Source organism: Manis pentadactyla, chromosome X, assembly GCF_030020395.1.
Source record: "Manis pentadactyla isolate mManPen7 chromosome X, mManPen7.hap1, whole genome shotgun sequence".
Lineage (NCBI taxonomy): Eukaryota > Metazoa > Chordata > Mammalia > Pholidota > Manidae > Manis > Manis pentadactyla.
This window is the reverse complement of record NC_080038.1, coordinates 37,935,258-37,956,952: the sequence shown is the minus strand read 5'-3', so window position 1 is coordinate 37,956,952 and position 21,695 is coordinate 37,935,258. Positions and strand designations below refer to the sequence as shown.

At 39.7% G+C, this 21,695-nt stretch overlaps 1 protein-coding gene across 2 annotated transcripts in view; it reads left to right on the top strand.

Annotated features, from left to right (window-relative positions):
• MAOB (monoamine oxidase B) overlaps positions 1-21,695 on the top strand; it is a 124,286-nt gene that overhangs the window by 41,670 nt on the left and 60,921 nt on the right. For both annotated transcript variants that reach the window (XM_036880895.2, XM_057495219.1), the window contains 2 exons: positions 14,805-14,899; positions 15,886-16,023. In XM_036880895.2, coding sequence (XP_036736790.2) covers positions 14,805-14,899; positions 15,886-16,023 — 233 coding nt within the window. The remainder of the gene's footprint in view (positions 1-14,804; positions 14,900-15,885; positions 16,024-21,695) is intronic.

Genomic DNA, 21,695 nt, shown 5'->3' with positions numbered 1-21,695 from the left:
GGACAGGAGAAGGTGTATTGGTGGATTTATTGTGAAATGAAGGAGTTATTTCAGTTTTTTCAATAAAAAATGAAGCAGAGTCATCAGCTGAAGAAGGCTGGGAAGCTAGTGTCATGTAGGAAGTTTAAGAAGAAAAAGTCTCAAATGGCTGTTTTAGACAGTGGGAAATAATATACTAGGGTTCAGAAATATTATTCATTTAATTACATGAAGGTATCTGTCAAATAAAATGGTCTGAATTTTAGAAAAGAGATGTTAAATATTCTTTCTGATGATGACTCATCAAAAGATATTGCTTAAGTTGCTCCACATTCATGGTAAAAATGTTATCAACAGAGAAATAAGTACTTTACCTTTTCTCTGCTATGGTCAGTGGGCATTTGTCCAACCCATGATACAGTTTGTTACAGGTTAAAAAGATGGTAGCTTAAGACCCAATCATTTTTTTGGGATGCACAGTGTGAAGAAATATTGAAGCCTAGGAATTATGCCAGTATTGTAAGTCGTGGTGTATAGATAAATCATCTACACTGAATCAAAGGATGATGAGAGATGCTGTAAAAAGCCTTATGTTATCAGTAAGTATCTGTAGGGAGATGGAAGGGAACGAGAAGTGTAGGCATGATTAATTCCCAAGCCCAGCCTGCCTATGACCAGATAACAACAGCTCCGGGCCCAACAGATGCAAGTAATCTGTTCACAGAATCTCTGCATCAACTCTGCCTTCAAGGCATCACCCCTTTTTTTACAAACTGGGAGGAGTTTAGAAGTTACTTTCCCAAGATTCCACAGTGGGGTCAAAGGCAAAGAGCCAAAGTGGGGTTGGAACCTAATTCTATTTCAAAGCCAAATCTTCCTAGGAGATTTGAACAGAAGTTGGATATTTATCATGCAACAGGCAACATGCTGAGTACCTTACATATTGTGTCTTGATTTTTTTCACCACAACTCAATGAGGTAGGGAGTAAATATTTTCACTTTTTTAAAGATCAGGAAACTGAGATTTAAAGAAGATAAGTTTGATTACCTAACCAGTACTGGCAGACTCAGAACAAGGGAGATGTTTAATTTTTTAAGGATTAAAATGTCCGTTTTTGAAATCCTACAAAGCCAATTTAACATAAGGAATTAATTAAGACAATTGGATTGGCAAGGGTTGGGGCCCACCACTCAGCATGAAAGCTAGATATTCTGGCTATAAGTGCCTGGATTTGTTTTTGATTTAGAGTGACTGAACAGAGGTCCTAAAGTGAGTGGAGAAACTGGATCTCAGCTGTGGTCACCTCTGAAATAATTTGCCCAGACAGCAATAGGCATCTTGCTTTTCTGTAATTCTTACACTAGTGTTAATTTTCGTGTAGCTGATCCTCTGTTGATACTAACCCAGCTGAGTCCAGGGCCTCTCACTGAGATTTAGAATGCTCCTTTTTTTTCCCCTGAAAGTTTAATTTCTCCTGAAAAGAACCGAACCTAATAAACATAAGTAATTTCATCTGAGTTCCATTTGAAGCCTTGTCCTTACAAACATTGCCAGCTTGTTTTGGATTTCTGTTAAGTCTTTTATCAAACCACAAGCTGGGTTTTGGCCAGACACAGAGAGGTTTCAGCCTATCTCCAATCCATTGGTATGAAATAACAGGAAAAGCCTCTTTCCAAAAATAATTTGAGTGAAAAGTTTGAAATTATGGAGCTCCCAAAGGAGTCTTGTGAATTTAGACACAAACTCTGCCTCAGCGCACCTTCTCCTAACCCACCGTGGTCTCCTCATTCTTATTATAGGAGATCTAATAAGAGGTAAACTATTTATTGCTCTGGAAACCCTGACATGGGGCTCCTTCTAATACATCCTGGGGGTTGGTTAGGGCAAGCTGGCTAGAATCTGAGCTGTATTTTAGGGGATGAAGTAGAATTAGGTGAAATCTTGCTGGCAAAGCAAAGCAAATGCCCAGAAAAAACAAATAGTGTGGGGTATGGAAAGAACCACGTGGAAAGGAGTTTCAGCATTGCTGGAGTATAGGGTACAGGGTGGGGAGCAGAAGGAAAGAGGCTAGAGAAGTTGGCAGGGGCCAGGTCATGCCAGATCTTGCGCAGCATAAAGGGTACAGTGGAATGAGGGGCCAGGAAGACGCAAGGATGAAGCCCAGGTTTTAGACTTGAGCTCCTGGGTAGATGACTGGGCCTAAGTGATAAGGCAGAAAGAAACTTGGGAAAATGGCTAGGATTTGATCACTCATTAGTCTCAGGTTTGTCAATTATTGCTCCATGGTAAATATGCTGAAAACTAGGGATTTCCTTAGTGGTTTGACAAAGAACGCTGCTTTGAAACAGGAAGAGTCACCATCTTTGAAGCTGTGCAAGGAGCTGACAAATCAGTGAGGACATAAGGAAAATGGTCTGTTAATGAGACTAGGCCCAGATAGTAGCTTAGAGCAGAGGTTCTAAACTGTTGCCCATGACCAAGTCTCTCACAATTTGGGAATGGCTCTCCAGTGTTTTAAAGTTTGATTTAAGCACTTTTGTTCAAGGCACACAATCTTCAGCTCTCCACAGGCCCTGGCCTTGGCTGTTGTTCTTCACCTGCCCACTTCACACTTTACCTACTCTGCCCTGCTCCCCAAGGCTTTTGGATTTTCAATCCTTGACTTGGAATGAAAAGTGAAGGCAAGAGCTTGCCAGAACCTCAGTATCCATAACTGAGAGACTAGCCCAGGCAATGTGACTTCTAGGGGCTGGCACTCAGGAGGTGTGAGGTGGAAGTAGTTTAGAGCAGCTAGAAATGTAGAAGAAAATTCCTTGCAGCCACATTGGCAGGAGTTTTTTTTAGTCAGGAGGGCAGAGGCCACAGTGAGAGGTACCCCATTTGGGGAAAGTGCTCTTGGGCTATCAGCCTTGCCTGGAGTTCCAATTCTGTGTTGAGATGGTCACAGGATGTACAGTGTGTTTCAAGGTGCTAGAGGGAACTTTCCAGTAAACGTTCTTGATGGTGGGCTGCTGGTGGTGGGGGAAGGCTCTGGATCCACTTCTTTTATTTTAAAAGAAAAAACCATGTCATTACAATATTACGGAAATGGAAAAAAGTAAGACAAAATGCAATGAAACTAGATACAAGTATGATGTAAAAACTGCTAAAATTGCATTTTAAAAGCACCAGGATTTCAACAGTCTTTTTTTTTTTTTTGAGGGCATCTCTCATATTTATTGATCAAATGGTTGTTAACGACAATAAAATTCTGTATAGGGGAGTCAATGCTCAATGCACAATCATTAATCCACCCCAAGCCTAATTTTCGTCAGTCTCCAATCTTCTGAGGCATAACAAACAAGTTCTTACATGGAGAACAAATTCTTACATAATGAATAAGTTACATAGTGAACAGTACAAGGGCAGTCATCACAGAAACTTTCGGTTTTGCTCATGCATTATGAACTATAAACAGTCAGTTCAAATATGAATACTCATTTGGTTTTTATACTTGATTTATATGTGGATACCACATTTCTCTCTTTATTATTATTATTTTTAATAAAATGCTGAAGTGGTAGGTAGATACAAGATAAAGGTAGAAAACATAGTTTAGTGTTGTAAGAGAGCAAATGTAGATGATCAGGTGTGTGCCTGTAGACTATGTGTTAATCCAAGCTAGACAAGGGCAATAAAACATCCACGGATGCAGAAGATTTCTCTCAGAACAGGGGGGGTGAGGTTCTAAGCCTCACCTCTGTTGATCCCCAATTTCTCACCTGATGGCCCCCCTGCGACTGTGCCTGTCTTAGGTTGTTCCTCAACAGTCTTTTATAAGAGCTAAAATAGTTGAACATTTCTTATAGTATCTTCTATGTTGTTTTTTCTTTTTTGAGGGCAAATTCCTGATCCCTGGGTGGGGTTACTGACTCTCCCTAGTAATGGACGATATATTTTGTCTCCTTGGAGCTCAGATGCTGCCAGAGAAGCCGGCCTTGGGCATGAGGATAATAAAGCAGGGAAGGTTAGCTGCAAGCTAAGGTGTGAAAGCAGCTTCTAAGAAACAGCTCTGCCCTTATCGTTCCCACCAGCAGTCCTCAGCTTACAGTCCTCACAGGACACCGACCTTAATGGCGTTTGCCAAGAGAGCCATACCTTTTCCTTTTCTTCCTTACTCTTTGGGTACCCGTTTAGAATTCTGGATACAAGGTCTGTTCTGTTTGAGTCAATAAAAACTAAAACAAACAAGCAGGAGGATTCTAATTCTTGGTGTTAGGACTTCACAGGAATCCTTGTCTTCCTTCTCCAGCTACAGTTACTTACCATACTAGCAGCTTTATGTGGTCTCTCATTGTGTTAGCGGGAAGGGTGGTGGCAGATGCCCAGTGACAGCGCAGGAGGAGTGGCAACTTGTGCATGCTGCCTCCATCCCACCCCGGGCCCTAGGGCAACGCTCCTGGTTATGTGTGCTGTCCACGGCATCGGCACACACACACACTCAGTCACACACTAATATGCTGGACAGTGAGCACACCTCTGTGCACTCCTACATGGCTATAGGTCTACATACTCTTTGAGTGGGGCTTAGAGTCTTCACGTGAGTCTTTCAGATTAAATTAAAAAGAAAGACAAACAGAACCTGTTTGGCTCATGACTATTGGGGCCAACAGTTTAATGCCAGAACTGGTTCCTCCACCTCTTTTGACTTCTGTTTGAAAGTGGTTGTTAAAATCTTAAAGGACAGATTTTCCCACGCATGCATTTCTGAATGGCCTATTCCCAGTCACGTTCATACCCTTGACTTGCCACTATGTTTCCATTTCACCTGGTTTGGGTGATCAGAAACCTGGAGTACCTGCACTGGCAGGATAAACCCTCTCATAACGGAGTGTGTCACCGCTTTTCCTTGGCGCTGAGAAAAGCGATGAGACTCTGAAGCCAGAGTTTTTCTCAGTGAGTTGAATAGTTTGGTAAATGACATGGACAGCCATTAATTTTGGGGTAGAGTTATATGAGACATTTAACATTGGATATCTTAAAAATACAATGGAATTTGTAGGAAGCATGGAATTGTATAATCTTGGCAAAGGTTAGTTTCTGAATGCACATCTCAGGAGGTTTCATTCCTCACCTAGGTTCTAAGGCATTCACATCTTCATTATTATTTATTGCTCTGCATTGAGTACTGAAAGGTCTCATCTTTATTATGCCACTTACAGCTCCAAGGCTGAAGCTCATATCCTTAAACTGTCACCATCAGACTCACACAACTGCTCACATAGCACCTGTTTGGGCTAGTTCCCCATCCCCAAGTTCTGAAATAGTACGACTGGCAGACTTCTGTCCCTCTCTGCCCTCTCCCCACCGCCCTGCAACAGCCCAGATCACCTGAGTACGTAAGAAACGCCAGCCTACCCTGGCCAGCTAGGCCTTTCATCACCATGTTATCCCAAAATAACTTCAATTAACAGTGAGGTTACCTTCATATGGAAAATAAGATTTCTTATGTGTATTAGTGTTCAGAGGCTGCTGTAAAGACAAAGTTACCACAAACTGGGTGACTTTAAACAACAGAAAGGTATTGCCCAGAGGCCAGAACTCAAAGATTAAGGTGTCAGCAGGATTGGTTCCTTCTGAACTCTGAGGGAAAATCTGTTCCATGCCTTTCTCCTAGTTTCTGGTGTTGGTTGTAATCTTTGATGTTCCTTGGCTTGTTGAGGCATCACCCTGATCTCTACCTTCATCCTCACGTGGTGTTCTCCCTGTGTGTGTGTCTGCACCAAATTTCCCTGTTTTATAAGGACACCAGTCATACTGGAGTAGGGGTCACCCTAATGACCTCACTTTAACTCAGTTAACCTCTGTAATGACCCTACCTCTAAATAAGTTCACATTCTGAGGTTCCAGGCATTATGACTTGAACATATGACGTTTTGGAGGACACAATTCAACCCCTAACACTGTGCTACCAAATGTACCCATTTGGTTGCTCTTGGCTAACTTACAGCACCATGGAGGTGGCAACCCCCTCTCACCCTTCCCTGAGGCTCCAGCTGCGGCATTGACCCCAGACCTTCCAGATCCCTGGGCTTCCATCTGTGGCCTGCCTTCACCAGGGCAATACTGCTGTACTGCATGTCCTGAAAGAAGAAAGAGGGAATCTTCTAGTTCCTTTCTTGGTATGGTGCTGCCTTTTTTCCTTTTAATTTCACCATTTTCCACTTTTCTACAATCTGCCAAACCAAATACACTTCTGGACTCCCTGGGAGCTCCCTTTCTGAATACATTATAGTCACTATCTTCCCATCCCTGCCCTGTGATGCCTCTCCTGTTAGGCTTTGTTCTCTTCTAGAAGTAAGTCCTGCTTGGACATCAACTCCTTGACAACATGCAGCCTAAGGACAATGGTGTGGTTGAGAATATTTGGTTTGTTGAGGGGAAGAGAGGAAGATTTTTTTTTGAGAGGAGGGTTCTGTGACAGCCCACTACCAGTTGTAGCCTCAGTGAACAAATGGACCAGTTACTTTAGGTTGTGTTTCCCAAACTATGTAAGGAGATATTTCTGCCCTCAAGAAAATCACTTTCATTCTGTCCTCCATTAAGTTATAGAGATGAAGAAATTATGTAAATAGTATATATAGTATCTTCTGATGGAGGTATGCAGTAAGCTAATTAAAGACTTTGACAGGTCCAGCTGAATAGAAACCAGTTGAATGTCATATATGCGTGCATTTTTATTTTATTTTATGGCAGCTTCATAGCTTGTTATTAACAACCATTACTACTTATTATTAACAACTATTATTGATACAGAAAAATCATCAAACATTTGAACATTTGTACTTGAACAGTGTTTCATTCATCTTTAAGTTGGGCAAACATTAAGTATTTTGCAATTAAAAATAGGCCAAGAAAATCCACACATTTCAAATAATCACCTTCATAATTTTGATTATATAGCCATTAAAAAATTCAGATATAATTGACATATAACATTGTATTAGTTTCAGATGTATAACACAACGATTCAATATTTATATATATTGCAAAATGAGCACCACAATAAGTCTAGTTAACATCCATCACCATACATAGTGACAAAAATTATTTTTCTTGTAATGAGGACTTTTAAGATCTACTCTTAGCAACTTTCAAATATACAACACAATATTGTTAACTATGGTCCCATGTTGTACATTATATCCTCATAACTTATTTATTTTATAACTGGAAGATTGTGCCTTTTGACTGCTGGGTTTAACTTCCCAGAATTTTCTCATTATAAAAATTTTCAAAGAATTATGCAATGAACACTTGTGTATCTACCAACTAGACTCTATAAACATTTTTGCTACATTTGCTTTATTCCATTGTATCTATCTATTCATCCTTCTCTTCATCTATCAGTGCCTCTTATTTTTTCATGCATTTCAAAGTAAGTCACAGACATCAGGACCTTCTGCCCCTAATTACCTTAGCGTACCTATCCTTAACCAGCTTTAAGTTAGCAGTTCCTTGTCCTACGTGAGTACAGAAATCACAAGTTTTTTATTAACACTGATTGATGTCACCCAAATTTCATGCTGTACAGGGCAGATTTTGGGGTTATGAAGACACCATCCCTATGTAATGAAATCTCAGCTTATTTAAAATCATTGGTCTCCCTTAGATTAATCACAGAATGAAAGGGCCCTTATTTAATCATCTCATTTTATGGATGGGGAAAATGAGGCCCAGAAGGTGAGGACTCTTGCCCAAGGTCATATAGCCAGACAGTGGCCTCTTTGGTATAGAATTTTTTGCCACAGATTGACAAGGTTCTGCCTTGTCTTTGAACCAGGCAATGTTTTCATTCCCCCCTAGGCCTTGCACACTGCTGACTGCCTTTGTTTTTGGCTCACGGGGTGTTTTAGGGGCAAAGTAAAACTCCTGGGCCAGGCTCCACTCTAGGCTCCCAGAAGATGGAAGGCGCACCAGGCTTTGGCATCACTAAAAGACCGCTTTATAACTTAATTTCTTCCAGTTACTTGTTACATCTCACCCAGATTTCTTTTTTTGGTAATGTCCATATTTTATCCTCTCCTTCTGGAATTCCTAATTCATCATCTTACTCTTGGTGAAAGGATATGTTTCAAAACAGAGAAGTATTCAAGGTCTTCTGCAGCAGGCCTCTGACCCTCTTCAGGCCATTTGTAACACCCAGCTCTTCCAGAGAGCAGGATCTAAAGGGGTGAGCTAAAGGCAGAATGGTGTCTCTCCAATTTTATATTCTACCTTAACAAAGTTTGTGGTGCTAAAAATCGCGTTGCTACTATCACAGCTGTAAGATATTTCATCCTCAAATTACAGTCAAGGAAACTATCATGGTGTCACATGATTATCTTCTATACTTAAAAAACAATACTCTTAATAAAGTTTGTGTTTATTTATACATATGCCATCAAATTCCCAAAAGGATTTGAGACAGGTGAATTAAAAGTTTCGTTTACTATAACAGGTTTTAAAGTGCAGAATATAGCACGCAAACTTGAGAAGGACAAAACTATACTTTCTGGGTTTGCTTCCTTTTTTCATGGGACACCATATTGAGGTAAAGAAAAAACACATTTTGTGGACTGTAATTACACTACACAGCGTAAAGACAAAAGCTTGGCTATGAAACAAGATCGTTATGATTGCTGACACGTTAGGCGAATGCAGTAATTTACATGGAAATCGTGACGAAGAAACAATTCATATGGTTTTGGACATATTTTGGAAGGTCTAGGAAGGCAGTGTCCTTCCAGTATCTCAAAGTGGCCTCATCTGGAGAAAGGTTTCTATAGCAACACATGAAAGCTTGATGTTTTTTATCCTTTTCAAGAACGTAAGTCATCCCACAGCCTGGGACTTTGGTAAAGGCCTCCTTTATTTTAGAATCTATTGCCATTTGTTTTTGTGTTATGTATTTTGACTGTCTTAGAGAAAACAGAGCAAAGGGCTTCCAAGAAGTCCTGGAGTCTATCTTTTTCATACTGGGGGCAAGACATGAATAATGTAATCCTAGCCTTTGCTTCTCAGCCATCAAAATGATGATGCATGTTGGTATGTTTGGTTTATGTTGTGTGTAATCCCAATTTTCCAAAAAGTTGTGATCGGTGCCTTCTCAGTAAAGAGGAGTCAGTCTGTATTAATGAGAAGGAACTGTTTATCCAAAGAGCCTTTTAATGAATAGTTCAGAGATGCTGCCCTAGAGGACACTGGGTTGTTCCAAATGCTTTCAGGTCTTCCTGTAATCATATGGCCTCAGGGCTTTGGACCCTGGCAGGCTGCAGGTGATTTTAACAATATACTCTTTCCAAGAACGTTAATAAAGAAATATTCTGATTTTAAAACTTGGCATGCTTAGAGAATTTTTTTGAACAACGTAGGCCTCTGTATATTGTAGGAAGTAATAGGACTAATGGAAAACCCATAGGGCACTGAACAAAGCTGGACTTTAGACCTGGCTTTGCCATGGCCAGCTGGAGATGGCTATACAAGCCCTGGAAGCTCTCTGCATCTCCATTTTCTAATCTGAAAAACAGGAAGAACAGTGCCAGCCTCACAGGGTTATTGTTCAGGATGGAATGTATGTGAATATTGGAAACTACTGTGCTGTCATTGTAAGGACGTTATTGTTATTGGTGGGCTGCCTTTCTTTCTGGTTCTTCCCCTTTGAAAAAGTCAAGGATATCCATTACCATGTCTGCTGGGACCAGAGGAAATCAGTTTCAGTGTGTGTAAATATTTTAGTTTCTTGCACTATGATGTTTAATATACTACATTTCTGTAGACACCATTGCAGCCATTTGTCTTTTGACTAAGTAATTAAATGTAGTCTTTGTTGAAGTGTATTAAATGAATCCATTCAACAAACATGTAAGTGCCAACTGTGAACTGGCATTGAGGAGACAAAGAATGCATAATTAAATTCTTATCATTCAGGAAATAAGGTTTCTGAGATTCAAGGCCACAGCATAAGCTGTTCAGGCTGTACCCTGCCCCAGTGAGCCCAGCACATGCAGTGAAAGAAGGGATGCCATCCAGTCCCACTCTGCCAGCCAAGCCATTTGCACAGATGCACGCTGCTGCGTTCACCTGAAGGAAGGATGCCATTTTGAAATTTACCTGCCAGGAGCATGCGCCTTCTTGTAATTTACACACAGACATGGAATGTGCTAGCAGTGGCTCTGATGCTTGTATGGTCCATGATGTTCAATGGAAGGCTTTCCGTGAATGAGGAAGGCTGCTGCTGGGCATGTTTGTTATCTGCAGTCAGATTGCCTGAATTTGAATACTAGTTCTGCCACTTGTGGGCTGTGTGACCTTGGGCACATTACTTGGCCTCTCTGTGCTTCACTTTCTATATCTGCCCATTTATGGAGCTGTTGTGAGGGTAAATAAATTCTTATAGGTTAAACACTTAGAATAGAAGCTGGCATACAATCAGCATTCAAAATGTTAGCTGTTTTTAGTGGTATCTTTACCTGCCTCTCCACAATGTGGTGAAAAGTTCAACTTTTAACATCTAAATTCTCCCTACAAATTTTTTTACTATTTTTCCTTTAATAAATTTAACTTCACATTGGGGATATTTTTCTTCTTACCCCACACCTTTTTGTGTGAGTATTTGTGTCAAATAACTAAAAGGCATTCTCTTTAGAGACATCAAAGAATTCCAGTTCTTTGATCAGAAGGTCACTTGGTTGTTTCTAGAATTCTCTCATAAAACCATTGTTTTGTAAGAAGGGACAGAGGTGCTGGAGGCTATTTGCATATTTTTGGCTTTCATCCTTCCTGTGGGGGTCCTTATATCATTTACCAGGGTTATAAGTTTAGAGATGCTCTGAGGTACAGTGAATTTCTTTGTCAATTTTAGTTAACATGATACTTTTTTTGGCGGGGGGAGGTGATCTGAAATTGAGAAACAGCCCTTACATAGTATCGAAGTACTGATGTTTCATAATGTTTTCAAAACTATTGACTTTGTATTTTAAAATGCTGAAAAACTTTTGTTAAATATCGGATTCTGAAGTGAAGCACATGAGACACATTGATGAAGCAAAGGATAAGGCAGATAGTGATTCTGATTTTTCCCTTCCCTCCAAATCCTAACACTGCTCCTAAGGCTCCTTGAGGAAACCCCTTTGTTACCTGTACTGTGTACTTTCCAATCTTCTACAGCCTCTAACTCTCGGGCCATTTTACATGGCACAAAACCGGAAGCACAGAATGCTAATAATGCTGCAAGCAACTGATTTCTAGGTATTTAAAATAATTTGGTGTCCAATCCAAATTGAGGTATCCAAGCAATTGAGGTAGTCATCAATTTGATGACACCTTTCCCAGGTGAACTACCTGGGAAGAGAGATGCAATATTTCTTATAATTTTGTGATATTAGGTGTTTCTCTGCCATTATTCAGATGTTCAATGCTATGATTATTCTTCCAAGGGAGACTCCCTGAGCCAAAAGACTAAGGACCCTGCACTGATTGGAGACAACAAATGAGATCTTATTGGGCCTGTCAGTGACACATAGCGGTTGCTTCTGAATGTGCCAAATGATAATTTGTGAGATATTAATTGATCCTACATGTTAAACATGTTTAATTAGCTTTTTCAAAATGCAGAGTATTTACAAGCCTGCTCCTAAATTGGTGGCAAAAGTTAAACACCAGTTTAAGAGAAAAACCGGTATTTTAAGATTCTTCTGTTTAGATGGAGAGCAGAATGCTTTAAGACACTTTGCATTAATCAGTGTATAGAATTACTCTTTTTAATTTTTCCTTATAGGTCCAAGGATAGTTACTCAGGGTTCAAGTTTGGCACTGATCTCTGACCGTGCCATTTACTAGGTGTGTAATCTCTGGCAAGCCAGTGAATGTCTCAAAGCCTCAATTTTTCCCTTTTAAAATGTGGGTGATAAAACCTCTCAGCCTTGGGGTGACTATCCAATGAGTTTTGTGTGCAAAGTGCTTCACATAGAGCAAAGCAAGTGCTCCATGCTTTATGATGGTGGCTGTTACTACTGTGGAGGTTTTCTTTTTGTAGGTTTTTAACTGCTATAGCATCGTGCTAGGAAATGATTGCACAAGTGTTTAAATAGTCCCAATTACGTTGTCTAGTGTTTTCAGGGCAAACATATTTCTGCTACTTTCTGATTTAGGTTTTTTTTTTTAACAATAGTATTGCATTTAAAAACTCCCAGATCTCCCAGAGAAGGCATCATCTCTCATATTTTTGTTCTATGCCAAATGTATTAAAAGTTCCAAACAACTGACATGGAAATGAACTCTTGGGAAACAATCTTGTAAGCTGGGGCAGATCTGTACAGTTGTTTGCTTCTTCTTTGATCAGCCAACCCATTACTCCTTTGGTCAGTAATCTCTGAGGAATCCCAAGAGAGCTATTTAGCAGTCTTCATCCCTTCTGATCAGACTACAATGCCTCAGTTTCTTAGGCACCCTAAAATTCTCCTCCCCCTAAATTGCAGTGACTTCCTTAAGCCACCGATATTTGGGTCAATTAATTTGCAAAGCAGTTTTTGTGAGTTGATGTCCTACAGGCATTTTTGACTCCCTCCCTATAAATGTTAATGCAGCAAACTGCAAGGTACTGCCAATAACATACTCTTGTATTGCCCTATTTGAAGATATTTTTGTAATTTTCTAATTATGACTTTTAAGGCTCATGAGTGGAGAGAACTCTATTCAATGGTTTGATAAACCCATATTAAAACAATGGGTTGTTTTAATAACTGTCTATGTTCAGCATCAGATACTTTTGGGTAACTACACTTACTAAAGACAACACCTTTTGGGGAATATAATATGCCAGTGTATGAGAGTGATGCTGTATTGCATTCTGAGCCCTTTTGTTTAAGCCTGGGCATGCTCAGCAGGTCTATCTGAATTCCCTGATACCAGCTGTTACTATGGCTGCATGTTATTTCATATTCCACTTGTTGAATGGCTACTTGAGAAGAGAAATGGCATTGAATTGTCTGCAATCTTGAATCTAAATAGAAATGTCTTCTCTTTTTTTCCTTATGGAAGTAAGATTCGGAAACTGGCGTTAAAAACCCAAGCCCTGTAGTCCTAAATTAAGGTTGTGCAATGCATGCACAAACTGTGTGCGGGGCTGTGGACTTTGGGACCTGTACCCCACCACCAACCAGATGCCCCAGCCCTGCCTCCAACAACAGGGATCAAAAGATGGATTGACTTAAATAACGAAATGTCGAATCAGCCTCTTTAAAAAAGAAATGGGCTTCCTCTTTTAGGATAGCTAATAGACGATGAATGAAGCCCCAGCTTTTCATTACGGCTTTTACTGTGGGCTCATATTTTGTGTTATATGGATTCTTATCAAACCAAAAGATACAAGTGTGTCTTAAAAATACATTGATCCAAATAAAGTGAAAAATAGCTTTTGACATGTAATTTCACCCTGTAGCCAAAAATGAGAGAAGTGATCTATGAAAAGGATGGCTCTGAGGTCCCGTGGAAATCAGGACACGGAGTGATTATGGATACCGACACTGGAGTGAAACCGCCTGGCTCTGCCTGCTGGCTTCTTGTGTTTCAGTTTCTTCAGCCATAAAATGGGAATATTAGGAATACCTTTTCTCATTGGGTTGTTGTAAGAATTCACTGAGTTCATAGATTAAAACACTTTGAACAGCATCTGATGGAATGAGCACTATATGAGTATTAGCTATTTTTACAGGAATTTTTTTTGCACGAGTCCTAAAAGTCCCAGAGCTATTATTTTTGAAATACAAGATAGAAGCTGTTTCATTTATCTGTAAGGCACAGTGTCTTGGCACTTCTTTGATTTTGTTTGGTCTCATAAAGGAAATGAGTAAAGTCACTGGAACCAGTCAAATTAATTTTATTGTGGTAAGAGCACCAGAGTTCTTTTGTCAGAGAAAACTGTTACTAAACTCTATAAGAGTGGTTTTAAAGATGCAGGATTTTAAGATCTCTGATGTCAAAAACTACATGGAGGATGGTACTTATACCAAAAACTGCATATACCGACTTTACACTGAACTTGGTACTTTGTCAACACTCATTGAACTCTTTGGGTAAAGTTTATTGTATGTAAATTTACCTCAATAAAACTGTGGAGGGTTTTTAAAGATGAAATCATGGTGGTGAGAATATAGAAGGCATTCGTTAAGTATTTTTCACTACATTAATTATTAAGTGAATAAATGAATGGGATCATTTCATTCTTTAGCAATGGATCACATGGGGAACCAGGATATGTAAGTGGGTTGAATTTCATGTTCTTGGTTTTGAAACTTTACATCAACATCCCAAAGCCCAATTTTAATAGTAAATTTTAGTTCCTCTCAAAAGCTTTAAAAACCTACTCTTCCCTCACCAATGGACTGGTTTTTCAGATTTATCTTGAGAATGAAGTCAATGCCTATGTATTTTGGTCCTGTACCTACTTGGGACTTATACCTTTCCCTTAAGGGTGACGTTATGTTTTCATTTATGTTGTCAGACACATAATCATGCAATTTAGTCCTTCAAGATAGACATTTTGATGTAGTGACCAAAGACTTTTTTTAAGATTTGAGACGTTTCCCAAAAATGAAATCCTCTTTGTTCATTCTAGAAATAGCAGTTGGCTTCCCAGACTTGGAACCTGGTCCTCTGTTGAGAAACCCTAGCCACCTATAGGTTGAACGTAACAGTAGGTCATGTCTGTGAGCCAGCGTAGACTTTTCACACTGGTTGTTAGCATGAGGAGCTTAATTTGGAGTCCCTCTGCATGGTTCTGATTTCTCACTGTATTTTTTCCCAGGTATGGCAGCAGCCAAACTTCTGCATGACTCTGGCCTGGATGTGGTTGTTCTGGAAGCTCGGGAGCGTGTGGGAGGCAGGACTTATACCATCAGGGTAAGAACTTAAGGATGGGGTGGACAGGTGTGGGACTGAAGCTGGGTATTTTTTTTCTTTCTGAAAGTCTTGAATTTCATTTGACTCTTTTCTAAGAGAGTGAAAATTACTCTGAAACATTCTCTACAGCCTCTCTCTCAATTTGCTCCCTTCCAACTCTTTCTTCTGTCCCTTTTCTCTGCTCACCTCATGACACTTGGCACTTGCCCAATAAATTATTATACCAAAAAATGGGTGCTTGGAATACATCAGTGACTAAAACAGAGATCCCTGCTCTTGTGAAACTTATGTTCTCTTTTTGGTGGTGTTAGACAATAGGCAAACAAAAACAGGTAAGGAGTCCCTTCTCTGGTGTCCCTGACTGATAGGCATCTGATTCTAGTTGGACATGTTCAGAGATAGGGAGCATTTCGAGTCACTTCTTGTTCAAAGATGGGTCCTTCTTCACTGGAAGTGAAACTGATCCATAACCATATAGAAAACTTGCTATTGAATGTAAGAGCAATTTCAAAGGTTGGAATTATGGCCAAACATTCCCTAATGCTGTATTTCAAATGTCTGGATTAGCAAACCACATAGAAAGAGACCATGACCTTTCTAGCATTTCCTCTAGCATTAGGTCCCTCCAAAGTAGCCTGAAATACCAAGTAAAGATTTGTCATCAGTTTGTAGCTGACAAATTTAAGGCACTAAAAACCAAACCATGTTATTGTATATACTGTGAATGATGGGGTTCAAAAATCCCATGGCTATTTGAAGTTCAATCATTTTTGTTTTAAATTAAGGAATGATTTAATAACTGTTGCATGAATGAAGTACAGTTGAGAACAGAATCCAGTTTTCTATGGGAACACCTCAAGGTGTGAAAATGTCAGTTTCCCATTTCATAGCCTGTGAAATGCCAATTTGTTTATTTCAGGGCTATTTTATCTAAGAAATAACATTTTCACAAAGACTTATTTTTACTTTTCTCCATGGGAAAACAGAACCAAAAGGTTAAATATGTGGACCTTGGAGGATCTTATGTTGGGCCAACTCAGAATCGTATCTTAAGATTAGCCAAAGAGCTAGAATTGGAGACTTACAAAGTGAATGAAGTAGAACATCTGATCCACCATGTGAAGGTAAGCCTGGGCCAGCCTTTGCAGGATTTAAACACTTCTCTGGGTATTTCCATATATGAATTCCAGATCCTTCCCTCAGAGAATCTGCTGTATCTCTGAATGATGAATATGTATTTTATATGTATTACAAACATTTGGAGATTTTTATCACTGTTACTAAAGGAGAAGTAGGTGGGAATTCTAAACATATTTGGGAAGGTTATTGACAAAGTGGTATATTGTCCATTTAGTAAAAAGTGTAACAAAACCAATAGAGAAAAAACATTTGTCATTGATTTATTAAATACCTCTATTTAAATACTTGGAGCTTTTCCATGTGATAAAAAAGCCTGTGTATAGTGGTACAAATGTTGCTCTAGACTTTGCCTTATTAGGAGTATTTGCTATAGGGCTAATGTCATAGTCTGAAGTTTTGTGTCATTGTGTCCTATATGTCAGTGAAACTTACTCTTCTTTGGGGATTTACATAAAAGTGACTCAAATCCCAAATTCCCTCTTTGTGGGAAAGATCCATTGATCTCCCCAAGTTTCTGTGAGTTTACTGGGTCTCCCATTTTCATGATCAGTTGTGGCTCATGGTTCTGTTTTTACAACACCTAGCTCATTCACATTTCATGGCCTGCGACTCTTGTCTTCCCTTTGTTCTGTGCCAACCTGGGTTCCAGTTCACCTCTGTGAGCCAGCGTAGACCACCCAAGCATTGGTGGGCCACAGACTTGACTGAAGTTATTTATGAGCAATGAGGGTTGGGGCTTAACGGTGGAAACACCAACAGCTTGGAACTGAATGCTGGATATTCTCATTCTAATAAGCCCTTAGATCAATGTACCCCTAGGGGTTTCTCACTGGCCACATTTCTCTATGGATTCCAGTCTCCCACAATGCTGCTTCTTCAGGCTCCTCTCACATTTCCCTGATCCTTGTTTTCCCAACATTGTTGTCTTGCTTCAAAAAGTTACTAATATTCTCTGGCAAACAGAGTCGCCTCCTCTGGGCCCCACCCTGGAGTCCCAAAGAACAGTTGGCAGAGGTTTCAAATCTGTCTTTCCTCTCTTCCTTACTGGCCTCCATAGATAGAAATGAACAGCATATAGACATATTCCTCACTGGTAGAAATCGTAACCTTAGGAGACAGAAGAAACTGTCAACAATCAGCTTTGCTTTACATAGCAATGTTGACACCCTTATAGTATTTGTGAGTGATAATACCAAGAAGGACAAATAATGGACTGTGTATTATGAATCATTTAATAAAACAGGAAATAGCCATCTAAATTTGTATAATGTGGAGGTCAAAGATTTCCTTAATTTAAACACAAATGTTTTGGTTGACCTTCAGATTTTGTTTTATAAGCCCTTATACTTTGCTTCCATATGTGTCTAGCAGGAGAAGAGACACCTTAATTAGAAATGAAAATTGTAGCATGGTTATAGTGCAATGTGTCAAATATTGATCAGCAATGCTTAGCAAATATCCTTCATTGTATTCCCTGCTTTTAAATGTAAGTCAGTCACACTGACCTATTTCTTTTGTCCTCCTTGTCCTAATATGTCCAACTTGCAGAGGCTGACTTCCCAGAACACTGAGATCTCATTTAGGTTTTTCCAGGCAAAGGAGATGACTAGAGATTATATTCGCCTTTCTGTCCTTGTGTGTGCAGGGTTTCTTGGCAGTCAGGAGTAAGCCCAAGATGCTTTCTTTTTCTGGTAACTTTATGGGTGTCATTAAGTTCCTTGTTTGAAAGAGATTGCCCACAGTCGTCAATTGTGGAAACGATGTTACACTTGATTAATTTTTCAGAGTGATGGCCAAATCTGCGGCTTCCTTAGACGATTTCCAATAATCTATGTGCGGTGAAGAAAATATAATTAATTAAGCAGTGTGTCTGTCTTGTTACAGGGTAAATACATATGCCTACAGTGCTCTTTATTACATTTAAGATAATTGTTATTGCTTTTTAATAATTAAAAAAAGTAAAGCCTGTCTATTGTAAAAATATAATTAGAAAATGTGGGTAAAGAAAAACAATTTAAAAACCCCTCCATAATCCTGTCTAGAGAAAATCACTCTAAAATCTTCTCTTTGTTCATGGATTTTCATATTCCTGTATTGCTATTTTCTGACCTCTGCTGGAGGAAATGAGAAATATCAGTGCACTTGAAAATGTTATATGCATATGCATGTGGGTATATATTTGATTTACAAACTTAGTCTCTAATTAATTCTCTCTCCTGAGATAACTGAAATACTAATGAGGCTGTGAAACAGGTTTTTTTCAGTCTTGAATGAGTCTAAGTTGACTTCCTTGTGGTCATATCCAGTGAAGAGCTACATGATAATAAACAATAATAAAAACTTGCAGCTAAGAAGTCCTCCCAAAACTAATATTTGTTCTCTACCAACACTACTTCCATGTTTTTGCTCACATGTCATTTTTAACCTATAAAAAGCATCTTGGATGGCTCTGTCCTCTTCTGGAATTATTAATAAGAACTCCAACATTCTATTTCTTACTACATGTCGAAGAATGTAGTTCAGAAATCTGTCTCCTCTGTCACGGTAGGCAGTACTTGAGGCATTTGGACATTATTCCCTAGTACCTATTTTAATAACGATTGTCCATAAGTGCAAACTATGGTTCATGCAAATATATAGTGTACCTGTGTCTTGTTTCTTCTGTGGACCTGCGTGTATTTCTTAAGCCAAAGCCCGGGAGTATCAAGTATGGTAATACTTGCATAGTATCAGATCCCGCTTTTCAAATCAGCCTGCTCAAGGAATCTGCCTGTTAAATTCCTTATGTAGTCATTAAGGGAAGACAGAGTTTCATGTGCAGCCTTAATAACATTAGGCTAAGGAACTTGAATACGGTGGTTGGAATTGAAACTGATGAAGTGGAGCTACCGACAGAACAGGTAGGGTACAGCAGCCTATGGGGGACTAGCTATCCAAAGGAAGGGTGCCTTTCTCAAGAGATGATGACTACCAGTATCACCAGTTCCCTGGTAGGTGTAGAAGAAATAGCCTGCTGTTAGATGAGGTGTGTTCATAGCGGCCCTGTAACAAGCATCCACAAACCACTGGTGTCTTGTTATGTGCAGGTCCCTTTACTGTCTGCTTCTGATCTGTCAGGAATGTTTATAGCTACTGAGTGGCGTTCATTTTTAGGGCTACTGTAGATCTGTCTTACGTTGCTAAAATGTGGTTTTCCAAAACCTTGTTCTTGAATAAAAGATGTGATACCAAGCTATATTGGGATTTAATTATCAGTGGGAAAAGTGATTGCATCAGCTCATGTCTATATAATTTAGGTGTTTTCCTCACTTGTAAAATCTGTGATGTGGTTGCTACTTCACAGTTGTTGTTAAGCATCTACTGAAGTTTTTAACCTGTTTTACAAATAGTCATGTTAATTTCTGCTGGGATAGTTTAGAAGGCAGCCGTTTAGGTGCCTTGAAAGTGACTTGGAAAAATTGTTCCCGTTTAATTTTATTAAAAAGAATAAGACAAAAAGATCAAAATCTTCTTAAGGAACCTAGCTATATTCTGACTTATGCCTTCTCTTTCATCCTGTGTGTGTGTGCATTTGTCTGCTCACATGTGTGTGGTTCTTTCATTGTTTGTTTTTTGTTCTTGGGGTTCTTTGAAGAAGTTGGAGAAAATTCTGAAGTTGGGTACAATTTCAGCTGTTGGCAAATAAAGTTCTGCTATCTCAGAAGCTCTTATAAGTCTGAAATTTGGAACTGGAATCTAGTCAAGTATGCATGAAACCACCTTGTGCCTGAAGGCTGAACTGTTCCGAGTTTGGTAAATGTACAGATGTAGTATGACTTCAAACGAAGAGCCCAACTTCACCCTGATAATCATTTCCAAACTTCAGCTATCTGGAGAAACTGAGAAAAAAAGATGTTCTGGTCTTTGTCGGCTTCCCAGTGGGCAGAAGCCAAGCTCCTTGTCACAGTTGCCCTTGTGTAGTATGTGGTTAGCCTCAATCCTTGAAGAGGCCTATGACTAAGGAGACCTTTCCCAAATATACTGCCTGCTTATTGCTGCTACAGGGCTATTGCTTAAACAACCTCATGGAGGAGGTGCCGTTTGGCACAGCACCTCAGTTTCTGAGAGCTCTGAAATCCAGTTGAAAACACAGCATGCAAAAAGCATCTGAAGGCAGGGTGGAAACTAGATCTCTGCGGACAAGAGCAGTTCAGTGGATTTCTTGGGAGAGATGGCCAAGTACTATACTGTCTCTCAGCATTAGAGAGAAGCCACAGAATTAGAGCCCAAATATGGAGAAATAAAATAGTCAAACTATAATTAAAATTACATTTGGCAAATGGAAACTCTCCTGTCATGTAGGACCTCAGCATTTCCCAGAAAGCAGCAGACCAGAAGGGTCCAGTCTTCTTCAGGCTCTTAACATTCCCTTCTCTATGCTTCTACCTCCAATCCTATTAATCCAACGAGGTCTGGATCAAAGTCCAGGGTGCCCTTGCTTCCCTTGTGATGACAAAAGTCTCCAGGAATGGGTTAGACAAACTGTTGTATTTCTCCCAGGAACAGCTGCCCATTTCACATGAACTTCACACATGCCACACAGAGCTCATTGGCTCTGACAGTCTGCCCTAGCTGAGATGGGCTTCATCAGCCTTCTCATCCACTTCCACCCACACTCCATTTCATTTCTTATTTGTTGGGAAAAAGTATGTCTTATCATCATGGAAGACTTTTTTAAATTGTGGAGGACAGTAATTTCCTCCTCAGCAAATGAAACCCATTCATCTGGTGATCATTCTGAAGCTAATATTAAATTACTCTGGAAACCACAGCACTCATTTGTGTTCTTTAGAAAATATAGGCAGGTTTTTGGCATATAATAATCTGCTGAAAATTATGCCTTCAATGTCTGGACTTGGAGCAGTATTTTGGGAATATGAGATGAATTTATTATAGGCCTTCAAAGTTTCCAACTCATAATATGATAAGATCAGTATATACAGACACACACAAACACACATGTAGATAAACAGTGACTAGTGTTGAGGGTAACAGAGTTAGTTTTAAATTATGCTTGAGGTGGAGGGTAGAGAATGTATAGAATTTAGTTATAATGGTGGACTTCACTGAAGGAAACAGGCCTGTAGCTTAGATCTTATGCAAAATTTTACAGCATTGATGCCATGTCATCGTGAGGTATGGCCAAGTAGTTAAAAAGTCTGTACAGTGGCAGGGGCTGAGTTCACCAAAGAATGGTGACTAATAAAGGCCACCACGTACAGGTCAAAGAGCTTCGGCAGTCTGCAGTACCGAGGGATCAGCAGGAAGTCTAAAATGTTAGCCCTACCTGGCACCCCCTGCAGAAAGGCTTAGCTAAGATTCTGGGATGGTTGACCACACAGCCCATGCTTTTCTCTTGTTCTCTGCTGCAATCTGAAATAATACCAATGGCAACATTACTTTGGTATGGACATCCACAACCTTCCCTGTGCTTTCACACACGGTATCTTATTTGTACCTCACAAATAACTAGAAGTGACTTAGTTGTGAACTAGAAGTTTCATCACTTGACAAGCAAGAAAATAAAGCTAAAGTGATGGGTGATGGGGTTAGAGCATAAACTGAAGTCTTTGGGTCCCCAGAATACACCACAGAAAGCTCGCTGGGTGGGAGGCTT